Source organism: Anoplopoma fimbria, chromosome 14 (assembly GCF_027596085.1).
Source record: "Anoplopoma fimbria isolate UVic2021 breed Golden Eagle Sablefish chromosome 14, Afim_UVic_2022, whole genome shotgun sequence".
NCBI lineage: Eukaryota > Metazoa > Chordata > Actinopteri > Perciformes > Anoplopomatidae > Anoplopoma > Anoplopoma fimbria.
Window position 1 is genome coordinate 17,956,983 of NC_072462.1, and position 24,045 is coordinate 17,981,027.

At 39.5% G+C, this 24,045-nt stretch overlaps 2 protein-coding genes across 5 annotated transcripts; both read right to left on the reverse strand.

Moving 5' to 3' along the window:
* Window positions 1–483: 483 nt before the first annotated feature.
* Window positions 484–20,050, reverse strand: LOC129102004 (calcium/calmodulin-dependent protein kinase kinase 2). 3 transcript variants are annotated; one of them, XM_054611916.1, is made up of 18 exons: window positions 19,885–20,050; window positions 13,427–13,720; window positions 12,520–12,861; window positions 11,325–11,372; window positions 10,362–10,415; window positions 9,166–9,217; window positions 8,862–8,995; window positions 8,418–8,454; window positions 8,152–8,173; window positions 7,966–8,054; window positions 6,650–6,849; window positions 6,442–6,495; window positions 6,252–6,325; window positions 6,024–6,111; window positions 5,670–5,801; window positions 4,839–4,921; window positions 4,569–4,622; window positions 484–3,222 (listed from the first exon to the last, which is right to left on the reverse strand). In XM_054611916.1, the coding sequence occupies exons 2-18, from the start codon at window positions 13,652–13,654 to the stop codon at window positions 3,150–3,152; spliced, it is 1,764 nt and encodes a 587-aa protein (XP_054467891.1). In that variant the 5' UTR covers window positions 13,655–13,720; window positions 19,885–20,050; the 3' UTR covers window positions 484–3,149. The 3 variants fall into 3 exon arrangements, with proteins under 3 accessions (XP_054467891.1, XP_054467892.1, XP_054467893.1); XM_054611917.1 differs by lacking the exon at window positions 11,325–11,372; XM_054611918.1 differs by lacking the exon at window positions 4,569–4,622.
* Window positions 20,051–21,044: 994 nt separating this feature from the next.
* Window positions 21,045–23,323, reverse strand: snrpd3l (small nuclear ribonucleoprotein D3 polypeptide, like). Of its 2 annotated transcripts, none has more exons than XM_054612820.1 (4): window positions 23,185–23,323; window positions 22,392–22,528; window positions 21,764–21,956; window positions 21,045–21,267 (listed from the first exon to the last, which is right to left on the reverse strand). In XM_054612820.1, exons 2-4 carry the CDS (start codon window positions 22,515–22,517, stop codon window positions 21,203–21,205), a joined length of 384 nt encoding a protein of 127 aa, XP_054468795.1. In that variant the 5' UTR covers window positions 22,518–22,528; window positions 23,185–23,323; the 3' UTR covers window positions 21,045–21,202. The 2 variants fall into 2 exon arrangements, with proteins under 2 accessions (XP_054468795.1, XP_054468793.1); XM_054612818.1 differs by having other exon boundaries at window positions 22,392–22,532; window positions 23,185–23,321.
* Window positions 23,324–24,045: the final 722 nt, after the last annotated feature.

Here is a 24,045-nt window from a genome sequence, read left to right on the forward strand (position 1 = left end):
TAGTTTGCTTAACGTCAGCATCTAGTGGCATTTGGAGGAACTACAACTTCAGTCACTTAGGCACTTAAATGCAGGTTTCCTTTTGTGCTAACATAATTTAAAACTGAGTAAACTAAAAAAGATAAACTGACCACATAAAAGAGACTGACCAATCTAAATAATGAGTCAAAAGCATAATATAAATATATATATATACACTAATCCAAATCTAGTCAATTTAAATCTACAAATACCCTTATTAATCTATAGTTTGAAGGTAGATGATGTTTAAACGCATTACAGATAAAGCAGTTGGAAGAATATGGTAGGTAAGATGTAGAAAGTTTGCTGTCATCACATACAAGAAAGGAACAAAATGTGATATTCAGGCTCTCAAGAGAATCTGACAGCTTCTAAAACGTTGTGGTGCACAGCACGCACTAGTGGTGTGTTTCTGGAACTGTTATCACAAAGCTCAACAACAATCAGACCAAAACCATCACAGAAAGGCAATAATATTTTATTCAAAGATGAAGATACAGTATGTATAGAATACTTAATTTAAAGGTCCCTTTTTGTTGCGAAGGACCTCTCATGCTATGACAATAAAGTGGTATGAGTTCAGTATGTTGGCATGCATTTAGGGGGAACGAGACCCCGAAGCTCTTAATTAAATAACTTTACACTGCTGAATGCAAAACCATGTGATTGAAACAAACTACAAGTTTAAATATTGTATGTATAAAATATTTTATCTTACAGCTTTTCTGTGGCTTGCACTGTCACCCTGCAGTCAGACACAAACTTTTTTTCACCTCATTCTTGTTGGCTGTTGAGGGTAAAATATTCAAACCGAAAGGGGAAGTACCTTAGTTGTTTTCCTCAAGGTAAAAACATGATCTTAGATGACAAAAGAGACTTACAGTATGACAGAATGTACAATCTCTCATAAATGTGTGGAAAGCAAATGAGGTAACATTTCACGGTATAACACAAATTGAGACATTTTTTTTTCAATAAATTCTTCTGCTTGATTATGAACATTAAAAGGTCATAGGCTATAATCATTGAGCCATATCATTTAGAAGCACAGTACAACCATTTTGGGGGGATTTAAAGCCAGAGTGCCTGTTTCTATTTTCAGCACTCCATAATAAGGACTACAACTTAGTTATATCTTTCCCGAAAACCGATCAGATAAGCAAAAAACAAAATTAGAATCAGTCAACCACATACAGTATGCTCTCTTCATCCAGCCACTGTACGTGACAATGTGCCAGTGTGTACCACTGCACCATACAGAGAGAGACACTTCATATGCATAGTACAAGTCTTAGAAAACAGACACTTCAGAGTGACATGCAATAAGCAAGTTAAAAAAGTCCCTTTATCATACATTAAATACGTGTGTTGAAGTAACATTAATTACATCTTATAATTAATATTTTGTCGATATTCTATGTTGGAGACACATAAAATGCCTTTTATCTATACTTATACTCAAAACATAAAGGTCAACAAAAGGAACAAAAGTGGAAAATGCTTTTTTACTGCTTTGGGATAATCTAAAGTGAAACACATCAATACATAGAAAAAGTACTTTATAATGAATTTGAAATATTTGCAGAGTGGCCTTCTCTTCCCATCAAAGATGACAACACTTTCTATGTTCAGCACCTCTACAGATATGTCATGCATAGATTTGTACAAAAGTCTGCTATGACTAAACTATGCTTCCATCTCAAAACTTACTTCGGTAGCCAGCTCTAAAAGTTCAATGAAGAACAAATAGTTTAAAGGTTTGTTTTCTTTAAGTGACTGTACTATACAGTAACAAAATTAGACATAATTCACGTTTTTTGGTGCCCTGAAAATGTTTGCTTTTAAATTAACAACAGAAATTCTTATAATACAAAACAGAACATTCACAAATTGTAACTTGAGGTTCAATGATCATTATTTTCGTATAAACATCCACTGTGAGAGGTGAAACAAATAAATTAGTGAAAGAAAATAAATGACACAGTTGAAACTCCGTTCCTCAATATCACAACAACAAACCTTGCTTGTCCGAATAATTGGAGAGAAACGAACCGTTGCAAACAGAATAACTTTGCACATAGACATTCTGTTTTTCTCATATGCATTTGGTAGATTAGTATCTTCATTACTATATTAGCTGTTCTATAAATTTAAAAAATAAAAGCAAACACATCAAAATCATATCAATGTTCAAATAAAAAAGGTTTACTAAAAGCACTAGCTTTGCAAAAGAAGAAAATCCCATTTCTCTATTCTATCTTGTAAGCAGTAATGACGAATTTGACTGCTCACAAAGCACTGGATCAACAGTTTGCAATGCTTTCTATTGATTGCAGTAAATGGGAGCCTTCATAAAGAGCCAGTCATACAATTTTTTTTTTGCGTCAAACAACTGTGTCTATGAGCGTGCAAATGTGTATAAATAGCTTATATAGTCTTTGCATTGGGAACGTTAACACATGCATTCAATGAAGTAAACATTTTTTCACTCCCCTTTTTTTTCATTTTGGGAAAACTGTACAGATTCTTCACTCTAAAATATGTTACAAAAACTGGCCACTGCTACTCTGAAGTAGAGTGAACCAGACAATCATTGTCAAGAAAACCTGCTCTACTAAAGAGAAACGTGGAGGTGATGGCAAAGACAACCATCCTTCCACGTTAACCATCTCCATCGCCTGTTCCCATGCCCCGTGTACCTGAAAGAATTGTCAAGTAAAGACAAGGAGAAACACAAGTGGCTAACTACGATAGAACACAAAACTGTACAGATGAAGCCTGAGACGAAGCATGCGAGGACAATAAATGCATGCAGGAAAAGAGGAGGAGAGTGGGTCGGGTAATTAGAGCAAAAGACATGTTAAACGTTCAGGAGGATTCTCTCATGGAAAAGTTCCAAAGGGACATTCTCAAGTCCCACAACCCTAAAATTTGAAATAAATCAAACTGTTGCTTTCAGATCTTAATTTCTCTTTTTTTTTTTTGTTCAGCGTCCACCATTCTTGTCCACCTCCCAGGGAATGAACACAGGTGTAGGCTGCCAGTATAAAAACAACTGTGACTAAAGGGGTGTTGTGCTGTGTGGTTACAGGCAGGCAGCAACCAGCGTGCATAATGAACCCTCTGCATCAGGAAAGAGCCTCGTCTTCTCCCACGTAGGGCAGGTCCATACTCCTCACGCCATCACCGCTCCCCTGTTTCCTGAGTAACACGCCAGAGACACAGAATTAGTTACAATACACTGCTGCGCGCCTGCCGTCAATCCTATATCACAGAGCAGGGGAAGGAATTTGTTAATTGTTTAGGAACTGAAACCAGATATTAAATTGTTACAAAATGCGACGCAGCCAGCACGAAGGAATTGCTGTTGGGGAAGTTTACATCATACACAAGGGGGAACTCATCAAAATAAAGACATGGGAAAAAATGGGGAAAGGAAGGGAACATTCTATTAAATAAGTTACTTATTTATGTCAAGGAGAGACACAGAGAACTATTCATTTACAGGTCCTTTGGATGCTTCATGCAAAGAAGCAAGATAAATGATTGCTGCGGGCTCATGATGAATGAGTGAGTGCTACTTAAAATGCTACTTTTGCTTTGACTGTGTCAGACAGGCATTCATTTCATTTTGGGGCGTGTTAAAAGTGTGGCACTGTTATATTTAGCTGCATTACGCATTAACACTTTATAATAAAACACCAATCAACACAATACCACAAACTGCTGCCTCAAGTGTTACTGCGAAGTTGTATCAACGCCTCTCTGACTCAGTGTCAAATAAAACTGAATTGCAAAAAGGATGTGCAGGTGTTCATGATATTTAGTTTGTTTGTTTGTTTTTACCCTATACTATTGTCAATTATTACACAGATCAGGTGCTCGGAATGTAACAAGCTCTGGTAACTTGTCTTGGCTTTGCTCATACAAAGTAGTCAAATTTAGCTTCAACTATAGATGCACCGAAATTCTTCGGCGTGAGTGAAGAAGACATAAAGCTCGCAATTTGGTAATGGAGGGATAGACTGCAATTCATTTTCAGTTGGATTTTATTTGTCCAGTAACCCGGAGCACTCTTGAGATTTGTTTGAGTAATAGAAGGTCCTTTAACTTGGTGCTTTGTTGGAGATAATACAAGTTATCTAATAGTCAATTATTATTATTATCCATTTAAGAAAAGTAACAAAAATATGTGTGTATTCAGTTAATTACAGTTATTAGAACGAGAGAAATTTGGAATCAATGCCTCTCTATCTTAACTATTTGAATAACTTCAATGGCTTTAATTTGTAATAGAGTCAGATGGGATTTGCTGCACTCTGCACCACATGCTTCACCAAAAGTGCCCTCAAACATTTCCAAAGATGGCTTGTCCAAACAACACTGAACTAGCACAGGCTAGTTTACAAACTCATGAGTATTGGAGCATTAAAGCATTAATGAGAAAAAAAAAGCTGCTTATATCATGCCAGGGTTCTTAAAGTGTACTATCTAGACTAGCACTTAACAGTACTACAGCAGGCAGGAGAGGTCCTAAAGTTATTTACCTTCTTTGGTTACAATGAATGTAGCAGTACCTCACATTGCCTGCTTTGCCTTTCCTGCAGGGCAGGAGAGGGAGAAGAGAAATAATAACAGGATACTTGACAAACAGTAGCTGGCTATACTGTGTAGGAGTATAAAAGGACCCAGCAGCTCTAAGAGAGAATGTGGTAGTGACAGCACACAGCTACATGTACTTTTACTCCTATTATTATTGCAAACCTTTGCTAGACACAGAGTTTAGAGTCTGTAGTGAGTCTATAAACCATCCTTACCTGATCATTTGCCTGTCCTCTTTACGTCCCCAATCGAAAGGGTTCCCAAAAGAGCGCTTCCTCAGCATGGTTCTCACCAGGATCTGAAGAAGAATATCAGACAGTAAAACACAAATCCAAAAACTATACTACTACTTGTATTCTAAACCGTGTTATGTTGTAAAGCAATGGTTGGGTTATTGTAGAATCAACACTTTTCACTATTTCATAATGAGCATCATTTTTTAGCTATAATAAAAGCTATAGTCTTAGAGAATAACAGACAGCTCTCAGCTCAAACCATCTAGAAATCATAGGACATGCATTTGGGTGTAATGCCATGAATGACAGCATGACAACAGATGTGGTGAATTTGGAGGCATGATGAATTGTACAGACGATGCGTTCATAACTCATGTTGTGTCTTTCCTTTCATCTAAAGCACTTCACTGGTAGTTAATAAAAAAAAAAAGCGATGAGAGCACTTACTTCTGTCACTAATGAAAATAAACTGAAGCGACTAAATGAGTCATACAGCAACTCTAGCACAAAGTGCAAAGAGGGTAATCAAGTAGGTGTTAGTGGTGTCTGGGGGCGGTACGATGTGACTGACATATAGAAAATAATGTAATATAAGAACTTGAAAAATGTGTTTTATACCATACAAATGTACAGAGCACTGACATTAATTAGCATTCTGTCTGTCAGTTTCCATTCCTCTTTCAGGGTAACTAAATGTAAAACAAACTGTAACCATTGGTCCTATTTGACTTGAACAAATCAGACTTGGAAATGACCGTGTTGTTCATATGTTGCTCGTTGTTTGAGACAAAAACAAGTTCATTAACTCACCACTGTCGCCAGGCTGGGGATGTGTTTAACAGAATTCTCCACCTCCTCCTCGGTCACCTCAATCAGCATACAACAGTTGTCATCCTCAGGAGGAAGAGGCTCAGCACCGTGCCTCGTCACCCATGGGTGCACCTGAATGCAAGTTTTTTTTAAAATTTTCATTCCAAAGATGCACATTATTGAAGGACTTCCAAAGCAAACACTGGCTCTCGATAGTTTCCACTGTAGTTCTTCTACACACTTGGCACAGTTGGTTGCAGTCTGCCACCTCACCGCTAGATGTATCCATGCAATTTCAAATGTGCTTAAATGCAAAGTAATGGAAACCAGTAGTTTAACTAAAAGAGTGTTTACCTTAATCTGTGGGATTGATATTCTGGTCTCTGGATTCTTGTCCAGCATTCTCAGCAACAAATCTTTTAGATCATCTGAGATATCAGCACTGTTGAGACGGAAAGAATCACAGCTACAGATTAAGTTACATTTAAATAAAATTTTGCAAATAAAAGATGAAGTAAAACATCGTATCAACAAAAGCTGCTGGGCATCGATGTTGACAAAGTTTTGAGAAGCAGAACCGACCGCTCAGGTAACTCCACAGGTTGTGTCTTGATTTTCTGATGAAGACTAACGATGCGCTCGTCCATAAATGGACACTGTGAATGAAAGAAAGACAAGCAGAATTGTTCATTCAGGAGAATCTCAAAAACAAACAAACAAAAAAAAAATCACAGTATCTACTGTATCTATTTTTGCCGAAAGACACACTCACCACTCCAAAGACAAAGCAGTAAAGAGTCACCCCCATGGCCCAAACATCCAACGCCTTCATGAAGAAGAAAAAAACGTCAGGGAATGTTATTTCGGTGTATGATAGTTGAAATCCAGTATTCATATAGACTTAGGAACCAAAAAACAAAGGTTCATGCATTCCTGCAAATCATCCCCAGAGGGCACTAGTTAGCCGAAGGTTCCTTCACCTTTCCGGAGAAGTTTTTTCTGGTCTCAGAGAGCGCTTCAGGGGCGAGGAAAGCAGGTGTTCCCACCGTGCTGGTCAGGAGAGCATCAGCCCCCTCAAACTGGTTACTGACTCCGAAGTCTGCTATCTTGATGTGTCCATCTTCTCCCACTAACAGGTTAGACGGTTTGACGTCTCTGTGGATGATCCTCTGGTAATGTACTGTTGAAATATTTTTAAAAAATCAATAAAAAATGAACAGCAACAATATACCATTAGAGGAATTCTGCTTATGGCAAAAGACGGTGGATATTCTCTTACATTGCAACCAAGTCTGGAGAGAGGGGAAGGGTAATAATGACATTTTTACCTTATCAGTATATTTATTTATATTTATAAACAAATCAGTTGTTGACTTGTTGGGAAAAATAAAAATGGCATGGACCCATGTGCAGGATTCTGTGACACTCTGGCAGTGCACAGAGAAAAGAAGTTGGATATATTTCAGCTATTACAGCCATCAAACTGTACTAATGAACCTAACTACCAAGCTTTGTCCCATTACCATTTCTTATAATGAGATAAAAAAATGAAGGTCCTGACAGTTTCAGTGTCCCTGGTGCAGAGCCCTACATCTTCTTCCATCAGTACTAGTCTCCTAGACGACACTTTGTGCAAAACCCTTTCTCCTGCGCTGAAATACATTATGAGCCACTGAGCTGATGTGAAATGAGCCTTGTGGGTGGCTAGAGTCAAGACACAGCCGAAGGACTATTAATGGGATGGAGGAATTGTCGGACAAAGGCAGGTCTAGATACAAACTAGCTTTATCTTAATAGCATTATTATATAATTATAATTTAGATATTCACAATTATGTATATAATAGACCTTAATCACTATAGGGGACATGGAAGATAATTATTATAGGCAAGTACAGCTAATTATGGGATATAGTTATGCATTAGGCTGATTTTGCAACAAAACAAATCTGATCATTTTATTCCAATCATATGCTGCCAAGTTCCTAGTCAACATGAATCTGAATCTGAGAAGAGTGTATATATGTCAAATAAATTATAAGAGAAATGGATATTGCGTTTTTATATTAAATGTGTATTTATTATAACTGTGTTTTACTGCACAAAACAAATTATTGAATTCTCCCCACTTCTAGCCATGATTGTGCTTTTTCCATAAAGGTGCAGGACTTAAATATTGTAGTAAACAGTGAGTATTAAGTGATGGGAGCAAAAAAAACCGCCCTGGAATCATTTGGGCTTCATGCTCCGCCATGCAGACACAGACTGAGAGGAAAAAGGAAGTTTGGAAGACTCACAATACTCGATTCCCCGGAGCAGATCTTGGAAGTAAAAGCGTGACTGGTCCTCACTGAAAGGTTTATCTGTCGGCACCTCCATCACAGCCCTGAATACATAAACACGCACATTATTAGCAATCATAGCTAGTGAGATTGGGCTCATTCCAGTGACACAATCATTAACATAAAAGAGGCTCAGCTTACCCTTTCTTGACCAGCTCAAATACTGTGACAGAAACACAGATGAAGTTAGTCATGAAAGCTTTTCAGCTACAAGGACACAAACAAACTAAAAAACATTTTCTAAGACCGGCTTCAAATACCCTTCTTATATGCTTGCTATTTGCATGACTGTGATGTGTGTGTGTGTGTGTGTGTGTGTGTGTGTGTGTGTGTGTGTGTGTGTGTGTGTGTGTGTGTGTGTGTGTGTGTGTTTTGTGTGTGTTGTGGACTGTCTGGCCACAACGTACCCATGTACAGATGGTCCTCACTGGGGTCGTCCAAAACCTGGCACCAAATGACAGAGAAATGGAAATGAGTGTAAACACACACACACAGACACACAATAGATCATCTTTTGTTGGCAGTAGCAATAGACAAACACAGTTTTGTCGTGTTTGAGGCTCTTTAAAGGGCTGAGAGGTTTCAGTCATTGCTACTCTCCAACTTTCTTTTGCCTCCTCTTTGCACAGACGTATCAGGATAAGCAAAATGCAACCATGAAATGTGAAATAACAAATGCTTCTTTCCAAATTGTTCCCTTATTGATTTTGAAACATGACTGTGTTGCTGTTTAGAGCGATTAGGCCCATTCAAATGACGTACCACAGGCAGTTTAGCTTGATTAGGCCTAATGGTTACCCAAATATCATAAAAATAAATCCAGATAGCCAAAATGTTTTAACAGCACCTACCTCTACTAGTTTCACCACGTTAGAATGGTCCAGCTTTTTCAGGATGGCAATCTCCTGATAGACCCGCTCCAGGGGCCCTTTGGGCTGAGGGAGACCCTCAGGGACAGCCTTGGCTCCACGAGGGGGAGGTCTCCCTGACGGAGGAGAGAGGGACAATGTGGGTGTGCATGGGAGGCAGATGGTAGAGGTACAGGGTAGGACGTAAGACAGGGTTTCAATATTGGTATACAGTGTTCATGTACCACTGGAGCATTACAAGAGACTGTGCTCTCTGCTGTATAAACCAACCCCCCCCCAGACTTACGTGGGAAGCCTGCCTGCCTCATCAGCCGCTTCTTGGACAACACCTTCATTGCCTACAGGAGAAAATGGGAGATGGATTTGGACAGAGAGGATGAAAGAGCCAAGTGGGCAAGAGATCCAGAGAAAATATGAACAGGAAGGTAAACAAAAGAGAAGAGTAAGACACAGCAGAGGGAGGTGAGGCATATCTGACAGCGAACCCACTCACACAGCCCAGCGCCTATACATTTCTCTCCTCACCTTGAGTGTCCTTTGTGTATTTGTGAATGCTAACACTGAACAGCATCATCAGCACAAAAGATTATAAAAGCTAGACTTACAAAAGAAGATGATTGAAATGCAAACATGCATGTTATGTGTATTCCTTCATCATTACAAATGTTAGCTAAATTCACATTGAACCCACAGGTAAAAGCTTGCCAGTAAACAATATAAGGACATACATAAGACATGCTTGGCAAACACATCTCAGGGCTAAAGAAACTAGTATTTCTGCCACGCTGCTTTGTCTCCAACAGGACTGTGACACTAAATAAATAAATAAAACAGCATTTTGCACGTTTTATTACTTTTAAAAAAGATTCAATTGGAAAAGTGGCTAAATGGGCATAGACACAAAATAAAAGATGCTTTCAAACATCTAATCAACAACTTATTTTTGACTGTAAGATCATAGATTATAAGCATTTCCCCTTGCTCTGTCTTTAGTTTGGCTGACTCTGCACGTGGATCTTGAACAATTATTGAAGCTAAACCATCAAGGCCGTGTTGAACAAAGAGCACGTTGTGTGACAGCTACATTGTTAGATATTTGGTATAGATATCTGGTAGATATTTTCCCTCTTCTGTGGAAATATACTTTTTTTAACAGCCTCCAAGCCGTCTGTTATTAAGGCAATGATATAATCACTGAATGTGACAAGCGGTGCTTTGTCACTTGGGAGGAATATTAAAATAATCCCCATGTCATTGCCTGTCAACATCACGCCGCTTGATGGGAATTGCAGCAATAATGTTGAACAGCAAACAGAAAATCTCAAGCGGGTGTGATATCACAGTACTCAGAGTGGCACAATCAACTGGAGAAATGTTCATGTCATTTCAGAATCACGAAATGTCACAAAATGGTTTGACTATTATGAGGTATGAGATAGATGGAAATAACATCTGTATTTTGTGTGCGCATGAAGAACTCACATAGTATGTGTTGTCATCCTCGTTGTAGGCCAGCTTGACAACACCATAGGAGCCCTGGTCCGGGGGATAAGGGAAATAGAACATGAGCCAATAAAGTGAAATTGAGCAGCTGTCATTCTTCATGTGAAAATGAATTATCACACTTTGTGAAAAGCAATCTAAATAAATACAAAAACACATGGGAAAAAAATACACAAACATACACACAAAAGGCAAGTGAGTGGGCTGACAGTGGACGCTGAAAGAGTACCAGCTGCTTCAAAGTGAGAACAGAGAAATTCAAATCATCTCTCCCTCTGTCTCTTTCATTTTTCATTTCAGGCTAATTAAGGAAACCGGTTCTGGTTTATGCTATCAAGCTCCCCTGCCCACACACGCGAAATTCAGGATAAAAAACTAGGCCCAATTAGTAGCCTGTGTGCACAATTTCATGCCCAAAAACACAGAGAGAGAGAGAGGGAGGATCAGTTCCTGCTGGGGGAGCAGATTGGAGAGGCAGCACAGAGCTCATCCTCCAGTCCAGGAGATGATCTGATAACAGGAGCCTCTCCAACAGTCCTGAAGGGCTCTAACAGTCTCAGCTGAGCACAAAACCACACACACATTAACTCGTCCATCTTCATGCAGAAAACTCACAGCAGTCATGCACAGTCTGTCGTGTGCAACACACAATCTGATGTGAGGTGCACACAAGTACACAAACACACACTAAGCCTTGCACAACCCTTAGAGAGCGCTATTTATACCAGCCTCTCGCCCAATCTCCCAACTCTCCCATGGCCTGGTAGTTTACACAGAGTTTGGGAAAATGAGGACAGCCGGAAGAGAGAGGATAGCAGAGACAGTTACGGCATGTCCCTGGTGATGTTGGGGGCTACTTGACAGACATGCAGTAGGCGGAAGGAAGAAGGAAACGCAAGAGTCAGTGAGAGGGCACAGTCAGTGAGCTGTCTCTGATTGTACCTTTCCAATCTCATCCTTCAGCTTGTACTGGTTGAGTTGAACGCAATCCTTGAACAGATAGAAAAGAGAAAAGAAGAAATTAGAAAGGAGAAATTCAAATGAAATCAAACCAGCTACTTTAGCAGTTAGATACCATAGATACATCATAAGCATTCTTATAAAATCTGCTCTCCCTAAAAATGCCATATGAAATCTTGATCATCAACTTTCCCTTTAATACATTTTTTCCTCTTTACGAAACTCACAAGCGCAGCGTTTTGCCCATCCGTGTTCCCCAGATATGCCTGATATCTTCCAACTGGAGTCACATTTCCTGTGCTCAATCACTGTCCCGGGTCTGAGATTTGAGAGGTGGGATGTGTGGCCCAGCTTTCACAGTTTTGTAATATATTTTGTAGTCTTTAGAGGAAAACTAAGCTGTGTTCTATTCTGGTTTTCAAACAATGAGTGATAAGAACACTGTCAGTGCTGAGAACAAACTGAACCCAGCCTACAGAGAATGATTCATGCAAACACCTAACAATGCACTGACTAACCGGCTCTTCATTAAAAATACATCTCTAAATGTAATTTATTTGAATGTTTGTCTCTGAACTGGATTGAACAAGTGCCAAAAGTGCCAAAGTTCCACCATAAGATGATATTTCATAATATGCCTAGATCTAGAATTGGTGATTCAGTGAAAGCAACAATATATACAAGGCTATAAATATAATACAGGACCACCTCTGCAGCCCCTAAGGGAGATTCTACCTACATGTCCAGATATCATCTATGTGTAACACGGATCACAGCTACTATCTATATCTACTGAGACTGTAAGACCTTACCTTTGCCTCCACAAAGCTCAGTGTTTACCAGTGTGCTGCTGCTTTTAAGACAAATGCACATGTAGTTCTGACAGATGATCAAGAGGAGAATGAGCCTGGCTCTCAGTTTGTTGTGTAACACTTTATGCAACGTAGTCCTAAAGGGAATAGTCTGGTCAGATGGTGCGAGACCATGAATTATATAATCACAATTATTATCACACTGGTAGCAGCCTCAAATTAGCTAACTTCCTGGGATTTCTTGACTGACTTGGTTTTACTGTAATTATAGTATTATTTCATGTGTTCCAGGCTGGGACAGATTTTAAGCAGCAATATCAACTTTAATCTTAAATTTCAGATTGGCCATCAAGGCATGACCGTACCTGGAGGTCTGTGATGGAAACACTGTGGGACTCCACGGTGGGCCGGCGGGGCAAGCGTGGAGAGGAGTGGGGCGATGTGATGGGGGAGTAGGGTAACGACGGGTAAATGTAACGCCCATTGAGTCCCGGAGAGCTGCAGGGCGATGTGGCGGTTTGTGAGCGCTCCTGCAGAGATAGTTTCCGGTCCGACATGTTTAATCTTCCCCTTTGCTCTTGGCTTTCGGGTAGCAGAGCCTCTGACCGGCCAACCGTGTGGGACAGCAGGTCGCAGGAGGGAGTCCGGAAAGATGCCACCATGGAGGACGCTGGCTCGGGCGTCTCAGAGCTGTCCATTTCTTCTACCTGAGATGTGATATGTTAAAATCATATTTATTTTTCCTTAATGCATGTTCACATATGTAAGGTTGTCTATGTTTGGGTATTATATGATGGTTCATATGTAGTTTGTGCCTACTTTCCAGCTGATATTCTACATTTCAATTAACGGTATCATTATAATTAAGTACAATATTTGCCTCCCTCTTTTTCTTTTCTTTAACAAGATACAATAACAGTAATACCCGTACAATATAACACAATCCAATTTAACAGAGAGAACATTTATAAAATTTACTTTTGGTTGAGATTCCACTCATGCTCATGATCCCTAAATCTAGATTTATTTATGGGTCTAAAAAAAACAACGTGCATGGGATATCATGTTAAAGTAGGAAAACTTACTTCCCACATGGTCTTAAAATCATAACTTCAAAGTGCTGACTTGATACATCTGAAATGGGAACTTAACAAACCCACTATGACCATGTATCATCATGTGCAAAGCAATTATTTGTATCTGTACAAGCCCAAATATCCAATCTCTCCATATCTGATACATATAGTGTAACCAAGGTGTGTTTCATCTTACCTCCTCCTGCCCAGCCTCTCCAGGCGGTCTGCTGGGTTCGTACTCCGTGACCACGATGAGGGACTCCATGGGGTCTGGGGAGGGCGTCTCAGAGTGGGTGTTCAAAGGTGGAGCGGGACAGCTGCACAGCAGATCAGGCAGGGGTTGTGAGGGCTGTGCCGGGGGCGCATGACCACAGGAGGCCGGCGGTTCAGCAGCGGGCCAGGGGGTCACATGACAGGGAAGCATGGTGCCTCTTCACAAAGACAGACAACCACTGCTCCATCAGACGGGAGCCTCGGGGGGAATTGGTGCCTAAGACACAAGAGCAAATGACAGAATAAAACTAAGCATGTGGAGAACAATTGCTGGCCTTTCAGAAACGTACTGGTCCATCTTTGGGACGGGGCAAACTGACGATGGACAGAAAGATTTATCCTTAAATAGCTACTCTAAAAGTACTATTCTCTTGAAATTCTAGTAGTCATTTTACAAACCCCTGCCCCCCCAGCACCCACTTTTCAGCAAATCTGCACTTTGTACTTTCTTGAAAGACAAGGTGGCAGTCATCAGTGGCCAACTCACAGAACCACCCAACCACAGTGTATCTCCTCTGGTTAAATATGTGTCACAAAAACATTTCCCCATCTCAGTATGAAAGATGTCTCTGAACTTATGCTCTCGAGTGCAAACGCTTGTCCTCTAGATCCTTTGCCTTCCGAGCCCTTTTAAACAAAAATACATATTTTTATTCTTAGCTACAAAGCTATTTATCAGCCTAAATTGTTTTTTTTGTGAGTTGCCTAGTTTTGGAGATATCGGCTGTAGAGATGTCTGCCTTCCCTCCAGTATAATGTAAACTATTTGGCAATTAGCTTGTGCTGCTCAAAAAAATGAAAATAAATCTGAAACTCGTTTCTCTTTCCAGAAATCATGACCCTGTTACTCAAGATGCTCCACAGCCCTTGGTGGAAGCAGGTCTCACAACAATAAAAAAAGTATGGATTTTTGATTTTGGGTTGAATTGGCTTGTCTCCTTACAACCTTTCCAGTCCAAAGTTATAGAGCATGCAGTTTACTGACCCCTAGCATACAATTATCTTGATCTTCATGATGAAGTTGCAAGGTAACAAATCTAAACATGCTGACTATGGTGCCTGCAAACATCAACAAATATAGATTAATGACACTCTATTTACACCTGACAGCATAGTGCACAGTCATCTGGCGATAAGGTCACTCATTCAGCTTGGGATATGGGCCAAAATTTGCTCACGCTCCATAACCAGTGTCATTGAGTGGTGCAGGAACGAGCCCTTAAACCTGTAAAATGAAGTGGCAATTTTGCATTTTGCAAGTATTTTTCTGCAATAATCCAAAAACAAATGTCGAAGGAACCAGTGTGAAGCTAACTAACAGGGTTGGTCTACAAAAAAACGTCGTCCCTGTAGCACTCGACGGAGCCCAATACCATATTTAACACCAACATCCTGCTTTAGCACTAATGTTTCATTACATTACAGTCATTTAGCAGACGCTTTTATCCAAAGCGACTTACAATAAGTGTATTCAACATAGGTATTCAAGAGAACTACTAGTCACCAGAAGTCATAAGTGCATCTCCTTTCTTAAACAAGCATCTAAAAGCATAAACCAGAGCAAAAGTATAGTGCAGAAACAAATTAATACGAATACAATAAGTGCAACAAACTAATACGAATACAATAAGTGCAACGAACTAATACGAATACAATAAGTGCTAAGTGGAAGGCTCAGGGTTTCATTCAACACATAAAGCAAACACTTTGCAACAGAAATTGGACTTTAATGAGAGAGGCATACAAATTAACCAATGCAAGTATCCAGTGTAGAAGGCTCAGGGACAGGCTTGCAAGGTGCCATTCAACAACATTCATGCAAAGTCAAACACTTTGCAACAGAAATTGGACTTTGGTAATAATCTGATTGGAGAACTACCTTACTCTCCACTATGCTAAACAAATCAACCAATGTTATACAAGTAGGAAGAACAATTACTGATAAACAACAACATGCTTGATCTGGACTTATACTCCCTTTACTATCTCGATGCCCAATTAATTTCCCTTTGTTTTAGAACGGCGGACCCGCAGGAACTGACTAAAATCACCTGCAGCATGACTGGCTTAATTACCTTTGCACACAGCTGGAGCAGTGTTTGGAGGGCCAGCATGAACCAAGTCGTGGGAATATTTAAAGCGTGTGGGAAACACAATCAGAGATGCTCTTCATTAGCTGTGAAACATAAGGTGATACAGCTATTTCCACATAGTCTGGACTTTTTCCACACATTCTGTAAAGTGTTAATTAATGCAGGCAAACGCGTCTCGTATCACAAACTTCGCCTCTAAGTGGAGAGATCTGACGCGTCTATAAAAGCAACGGTTCAGTCTGCTTTTGATGTCAGTTATGTAACAAGGTTAATTATCATATATACAGCATCTTACCAAAGCCTTTTTTGCATAATTTCAAGAGGGCCATTTCCATCTCCATGTCCACTCAGCTTATTATCTGCTCATTATCTGTGAGAGGAATGGAGAGAGAAGGAAAGAGAGAGGATCTCTTGCTTTCCGTCATGGTTTTGACAGGATTGTGGCTCTGTCAGTGGGTGGGAGCTGAGCAAATCCCACAGACACAGGAAAACAAAGGGATGCCAGGAGAAAGATAAGACAGTGGGAGCTCCAGCCAAGTTCAGACTGAGGACCATGTGTGGGAAGAGACACCCACTCCAGGTGGCCTCTCTACCTCCATTTCCAGCCTATTTACAGTACAAAAAGTACTCCGTCATCATTACCATTGGATGTTACGCCAATACTTAATGTTACATTTTTTTCTAAAAAGCAAAATATCTGCCAGGTCAGGTGCCCAACTTCTCTCCATCGGAACTGGGCTCAGGGTAGAGAGTTCAAGATGCTGATCTTAGAGCTATTTAAAATCATGTTTAAAAAAACTAATAGAACATTTTCACATCTTGGAGGGTGGGAAGAAAACCATCAAGATCTTTGTGTCCTGATGATTACATCTCACCATCAAGGTTCAAAATAGGGATATCAAAAAACTCTATGTAACACAAGTATATTCAGGGTGCTACAGTCCAGACTAACATAAGTCAATACAATTGTATTCAAAGCTGACATGATTAGACTCAAAGAGTCTATGAAGAGATCTTGAAGAACCAATGCTGCTTACACCATAGTTACTAAATCCAAATTATCTTCAAGCCAGCTGCCTTTAATGAAAGAGGTTGTTATACTTTTGACATTACTCCATCTATCTTACCTCCCAGTTGATGTTTGGACATAATAGGAAATTTATATCTAATATTTTGCACCAAAAATCGTTCACATTTACCCAAAATCTTTCTACCTCTGGACAGTGCCACAGTTGATGCATAAGTTTCAGTCACCCCATGACGCATATCTGAAACACTAAGGCTATTTTTCTTTAGTTTGTGTGGGGTGATATTTGACCTAAATAATATCTTGATTTGTACAGTTTTAAACCTCACACAGTTTGAAAGATATTTTAAGCGACTCAGTATAGCTTCCCACTGATCTGCTTTGAGAGCTACACCCAGATCTTTTACCCATTTTGCTATTATGGATGCATTACAGTGAGAAAATCTATACAGTTTGGAGACAGTTCCTCTGCGACTGACTGCATCTCTCAATGGAACATCTATAGTTTCACTATTTCCAAGAGTAGGGCTGTTCGCTATGGAGAAGACCAAATATCACATTATAGATTTCCGCTGTGAATATCGCAAGAAGTTTGAATTATTAAAAAAAGAAGCTCTTGAAATCCAGTTTGACTTATTAAAACACAGTATCACTGCCATTTAAGCAACATAATGTGTGCGGGTTAATTGGACTCAGCCTCAATGGACTATAGAAGAATATAGGACCATAACCCTGGATGAAACTGCCAGCTACTGTGGGCTTTTTATATCCCGAGGAGAGAGACAACTTACCAAGCTCGACCTACTTTGAACTCAGATAAATGTTAAGGCTCGCACAAAGGCCCGTTTCCATACACAGTGCAGTTTTTACATTGATGGTGGGAAAATGTATTTTTCTTGATATTATCATTCATAGCAAGACTCACAATCTCACTGCAAATCTCATTCTGTGCACAGCAGGGTTTGGAAATTAGCCATGAATATCAGTCAGACAGTGGTTCATTTTGTCTTTGGTGGTTTAATGTCTGCAGGCGTTGTCTGACCAGCTGGATTTGAATGCCAACTGAGTTTTTAATGTTGTTTCGGTGTCAACAGCCGCTATTAGGGAAGTGACTTTCAAACTACTGTAGCCTAGCACTCATTAGCATCCTTTATCTTGGAGCTGAGAAAGCTGCTTTGACATATCTGTTTCAGTTATGTCACCCACCTCTGAACTCAAATTAGGGTGGACTGGACACAAACTAATACTTTGGGAAAGCTTTCTGCAAAACCTGAAATATCGAATCCCCCCTCGCTAGACATTAATGGATAAAAACAGCCTCTGATCTTGGTGGAAACAGTGAAGCCCCCAATGTCTTTATAGTTCCGAGACAAAGGTGGTCTATATCATGGATAACTGAACTGCTGGCTAAAGCATTAAACTTCCCTGATCCCTGGTGATCACAACAGCTAGACGAAGAACAAGCAGTTAGATTTGAGCCCTTGTGAAACGCCAACAGATGCCGCCGAGCTCCAGATGCCGTACTGCGCCTCTTATCGTAACAAAAGTCACATGACCTGACCTTCACTATCCGGGCAGGCGGGGAGAGGACTTATCAGAGCTTGAGGGGGTCCGAGCCATGTACAGCATTAATAACAACACAGACTCGGTCCCACAGACATACAAGTACAACACCAGGCCATCTGGAGCAGAGGAGGACCCCCAGCTTCATTAAAAGATCAACAGGGCAACCCTGTCAGTGATCTGCGGAGCCGTGCAAGAGATAAGCTCCTGTAAATGGAGGGATGAGCTTCCTCAGCCAACTTAACCGTAGTCTTATCACACAATCACAGCAGAATTTGACTGAGAATCTGAAATATCTAATTGGTAGTCAACACATTTCATTTAAAAATAAACCACAACTAGTCACTGCTGTATAAGTATCAACTCTGAATCAACTACAGAAACACTATTATTCTCCTACTTATTCTCAATAAGTCGTCAAATATTTTTGAAAAATGTGCAACACAACATCCAAGAAGCCAAGGTGACATCTTCAACTTGATCATTTTGTCAGGCTAACGATCTAAAAGCTAAATTCATGAAAATTAAAATGATATATAACATAGACATTTACCAACTGTTACATTTGAAAAGCAGGAACTGTTAAATGTTTGGCAATTTTGATTGACGTAATCAATTACTCGATTATCAAAGTAGTTTTGTAGATTGCCAAATCAATTGAACGATCATTTCTTTCCTGGAATATACAGTACCAGTCAAAAGTTTGGACACACCTTCTCATTCAACTACTTTGAAGAATCTAAAATATAAAACATATTCTGATTTGTTGAGCATTTGTTTGTTTACCACATAATTCCATATGTGATCCTTCATAGTTTGAATGTCTTCAATATGAATCTACAATGTAGAAAAAAATAAAAATAAAAATAAAGAAAAACCATTGAATGAGAAGGTGTGTCCAAACTTTTGACTGGTACTGTATCTAAAGTGTAAGATTTGTTTTCCAATACGTTTTCACGGAATAATGAACACCCATAGACTAGGTAAATGTGTAAACAAAGGCCATCTGGGAAAAATACAAAGTGCTTTCAATTCTACAGGATTTACAGTCCACTTGATCTCCAGCAGAAATATAAGTGCATTTCAAGTACATTATAAAGCGTGTCATCATATCATAAAACCAAGCCACTGTATCATTATGTTTCCAGGTCAGTTTTCATCTGCTGCTATAACTTAATGGATTTAATGAAGGTCTTTAAACATAACAAAAGCACCCAAATACTGAGAAATAAATGACAAAGAAATGACATTATGGGACCTTAAATGCTATATTTTATAAATGATACGCCAATGCAACTTTGGATTCTTGAAGAGCTACACATAACAATAACAATCACATCATTAACTAACTTTGAACATAGGTTACCCATACAAACCATTAGACCCATAGACTCCCTACCCAGAAAAACAAACACCAACGCTTTAGCTTTCCACGTAAACAATGGCTATCTCACACCCACAATTATCACATTTAATATAAACATATTTATTGTTTTAATCGAAGCTGACACACATTCACAGGGGGGAAAAGGGAGTGTTAGCTGAGGTCCCACAAAGCTAACAGAGCAGCTGAGCTAACGTTAGCAGCTGCCTCATCTGGATCCAGATGTTGATGAGCAGGACACAGTACGGCCGATGACAACGCTACAGACGACAATAAAACCTAAATACCATCTGCTCAAAAACAACAACCCTTACCTTAACGTGTTATGTGTGCGTACAAGGTAGTATTGAGAGGTTTCTTGTCCTTCTTCTGGCACGCTGGTCTGTACTACGACAGCTAGCTATGGCTGTGTGACAGACGGAGAACGAGGAGAGCCGCTGATGTGGAGGACCAATCCAGCGGAGCACACGGGTCCCGTGCTTCTCATGGAGGAAGTGCTGGGGAAACGGGCAGTGTGGGTCATTTAACAGTTTCAGCAATGTGCTTAATCAAAACCTACATCCGCGGAGAAGACGTAGCCGACCCTTTGTTCTGATTTTCGTGAAACTCACGACCTTAAAATATACAAAACACTTTTTTTTGTTGTTGTTGCTGTTCGCGCTTTGTGGTCGACTGGCGCCCCCCTGTGGTGTAGTGGAGAGTTGCATTTTTGAATTGACAGCTTGTTTGGGGATTCTTTTTACTCCATATTTTTTTTTAAAGTTGGTTAGTGATTTTGGTGACAAGAAAATAGCGTTATAATCAGGTTTACATGATTACTTACAGTACCAGTGAAAAATTTGGACACCTTCTCATTTAATGGTTTTTCTTTATTTTTTTTTCTACATTGTAGATTAATATTGAAGACATCCAAACTATGAAGGAACACATATGGAATTATGTGGTAAACAAACAAATTCTCAACAAACCAGAATATGTTTTATATTTTTCAAAGTAGTTGAATGAGAAGGTGTCCAAACTTTTGACTGGTACTGTATATCTTAAAAAAAACAAGATCACCCCCAGTGTGTGTGAAGGAGAAGTACCACAAGTCCTTCATTCCTGCTGCTGTCAGGCTGCACAACCAGCTGTCTGCCATCCCAGTAGACCACAAAACAAAACACTAAAGAAAAAAAAATATCTGTGCAATACAATAATTAATAGTATTAATTAAAAAAAAGTTATTGTGGATTTTTCTTACTTATTTAAAATACTTGTTTGTTTTTTCTACTATGTACCTTGTTTGCACTATATCTATGCTGCTGTAATCCTGTAAATTCCCCCACTGCGGACCTAATAAAAGAGTAGGATTTATTTGTTCACATAAGGAGTGTAGCTGTTTGGAAACCAGGTAAAAATCTGGCCTTCAGTGACAAAATTAACAGTTGCCAACGCCAGGAATGTCTAAGCTGATTCAACCAGAAGACAGGACACATCAAATTGAAATATGTTTATTTTCATAAAAATGAAAGTAAAGCGATAAACTGCAAAGAACAGGATTGCAAAAAAATACCAAAGATATCCAATCGAAAAAAGACAAAATTAAAAAAGACAAGACTATACAATGCAACAATCTTAACACAGTTGGAGAAGTTATCGCCTCTTCTGGAAGATGTTGCCTCGTCCCATTCCACCACGGCCCCGACCCCTTGCAGCCACTGCAGATAAAATGAGGGAAAAAGATAAATTATACCAAAATGAAGTAGTGGTTCACTTATTTTGCCACATAGATGAACTTCAAAGTAGATGTTAGTATGCAAGAGTTGATCAATATAAAAAACACATGTATGATACAATGCAGTAAAATATACCTGTAAATGCTACCTTTATGAAACAATAACATTTTGGTCACACATGTTGAGACAAGTCCAATTGTGAAACCCATATTATCCATGGGGCTAAATGTTGGGTACATCTTATGTTATTTAAGTGTTTAGAGGGAATAGATGCATTGACTTGTTAAACAAGGGATTTGGCAGCATTTGTTGAAAACACTTCTCTCCTGATAAGTTTTAGTTCTGCTGCACAAAAAGTGATTAAATGTGTAAACTGCCTGAGTATATAAAAATCAGTATGAGGTTTATAAAATAAAAAATTCTATCCTCCCTGGTAATAGCAGGGGGAATCTTTAAAAAAACAAAACATTCTGCTCACCTTGTGCTTTGAGAATAGCTGCCTTGCCCCTTCCTGCCCCAGATCCCTGGTTCTTGTTTTTCATACTCTTTAACATCGGAGCATTCTTTAACATGTCAGGTAAGATCAAGAACCGGATCTTGCTGCCACGGATGTAGACTTGCTCCAACTGTGCCACCCGGCCATCACGATATGTCACTGTTATATTGGACATCTGTGGGGAACAGAAACAAATTATAATGACATATTTTAATATAAAAAGTATGCATGCAACTAAAACACACTATGGTCAAGGGTTTATAGGGATCCCCTTCAGCTGTTCATATCAAGGTAAAACTAAATGTAGATTTCTTGAAAACACCTTCAACACAACAGCCTCAGAGGTTAAAGAGGTCACTCTAGTTCCTTGTTCATTTTGCATTTTCTTTCTGTATAGTTACTCACCACATTTATTGGTATTTTCTTTAACAAATTATCCAAAACCTAGGAGCTAACCACCCAAAATGCAAATAATCAAGCAAAGACTACTTTAACTATTAAGTTCCCAGAAAGCAAGGGGAAAAATGGGTTGCAACACTGTGTGGAAACCAGGCTGTAGGGAGGAGCTTCATTTATGATTATTATACAGCAGATATAAATAAGGACCAACCTGGCAGTTCATGTTGTCCTCAGCCTCAATCAGCTTGCCCCTGTACACCTCTCCAGTGTTCGTCTCACAGGTCACAATGTGGCCCTCTGCCTCATGCAGGACTTTGATTGGTACGCCGATGGACATTTTTCAACTGTCTTCCTTAAGAGAAAAAAAAACAAAACATGTTACAATGTGCTTTCACATAATAAATAGCAGTTACCAACCTACTTTCTACAATTGAGCTTTACTTCAAGAAATGTGGAAATTGGGGCCAGTCCCAATCATTGTGTTATTGGAGTTCATTACCCATCAGCCTCTCTGATTACCTGCTTTAACTCTCGTAATGTAACAGTTATATTGTCTTACTCATCAGTCTAAAACGTAGCAGAGAAGGCCTGTTAAACAGTCATCACAGGCCTTGATTATAATGCAGTAAAAGACCACTTAAATTCAGGTCAGAGGAAAATGACCCATTGCTTGTATAAGCTAATGTAGCCGCTAGCTATATTAGCTTCATTGGCTAACGTACAACAATACATCGCCATAGTTGTACCCAACAGAGTTAAGACCACCACACAGTATTACGAAGAATCGTTAATTACTACAAAGCAACGCCTGGAGCAATTTAAATACTTAATTTAAAATAAACATTGGATTATTTAGCTAAGAACATGTCCTTTGGGCTAACAGGCGGAACCCTGCTAGCAATGAACAGAATGAATGAGCTCTTACGAACAACAAAGACAAACAACACTGTTGAACAATCAAAGTTTCCAAAACGCTATTTAATCACATCTGTTCCGAGCGTCACCTTGTTTCTGTGTGGCGAAATGACTTCTGAATCGTAGTTGTTGTTTCTTCTTGGACGATTCTTGCAACGTGCGTTTGTCGCTCTGGCGTACCTTTTGGAGCCTTTTCCGCCTACCCACAATGCAACAGTGGCTCGATGAAGTGCTTCCGGTGGCATCGCGCGGTGCATTGTGGGACTTGGATTTTGAGCCAATGAAGCGAATCCATATTTGTCAATGGAGGTCTTGTACCGATTTGTTTAATTTTTGTAAGGTGCTAATCAAAATTTTGATTTCTCAAGAGGAATACTAATAAAAGAGTTGATGCAGTGTATTTATAAACGCACCCCCCCACACACACACACATACACACACACACACACACACACACACTGAAGAAAAGTCTGTCCACTAGATATTAGACACCACATGTCTTAAAAAAGCCTCCATTGCATCAGCATGAGAGAGAATGCAAAGAGAATCCCAAAACAAACAATGCTCTTGCCTATCAGCAACTGTGTTGTGTTATTCTGCTAATTTGCTTGTACAAACTAAAACCGCACACAGACATTTTGCATGCCAATTTCAGGCTCCCCATATATATGAATTTATTACTGAATGGGGTCCTATAATATTTGGACACCACACTATCATGTACGCAGCTGGAGCCTTGTCTGTGAGGTAGATCTGGCGGCTGTTATGGCATATAACATCAACTGTCCCTTATTTATTTGGGGTTTTGTTTCTTTTATTGTGCTGACATAAGTCAGACTGGAATCAACCATAACCACATCATTTCCATAACCCTTATCTCATGATTATCAGAATAGCACAAAAAAAAACAACATTAAAATGAAATGGCTCCATCGTTTTTAATACTCCAG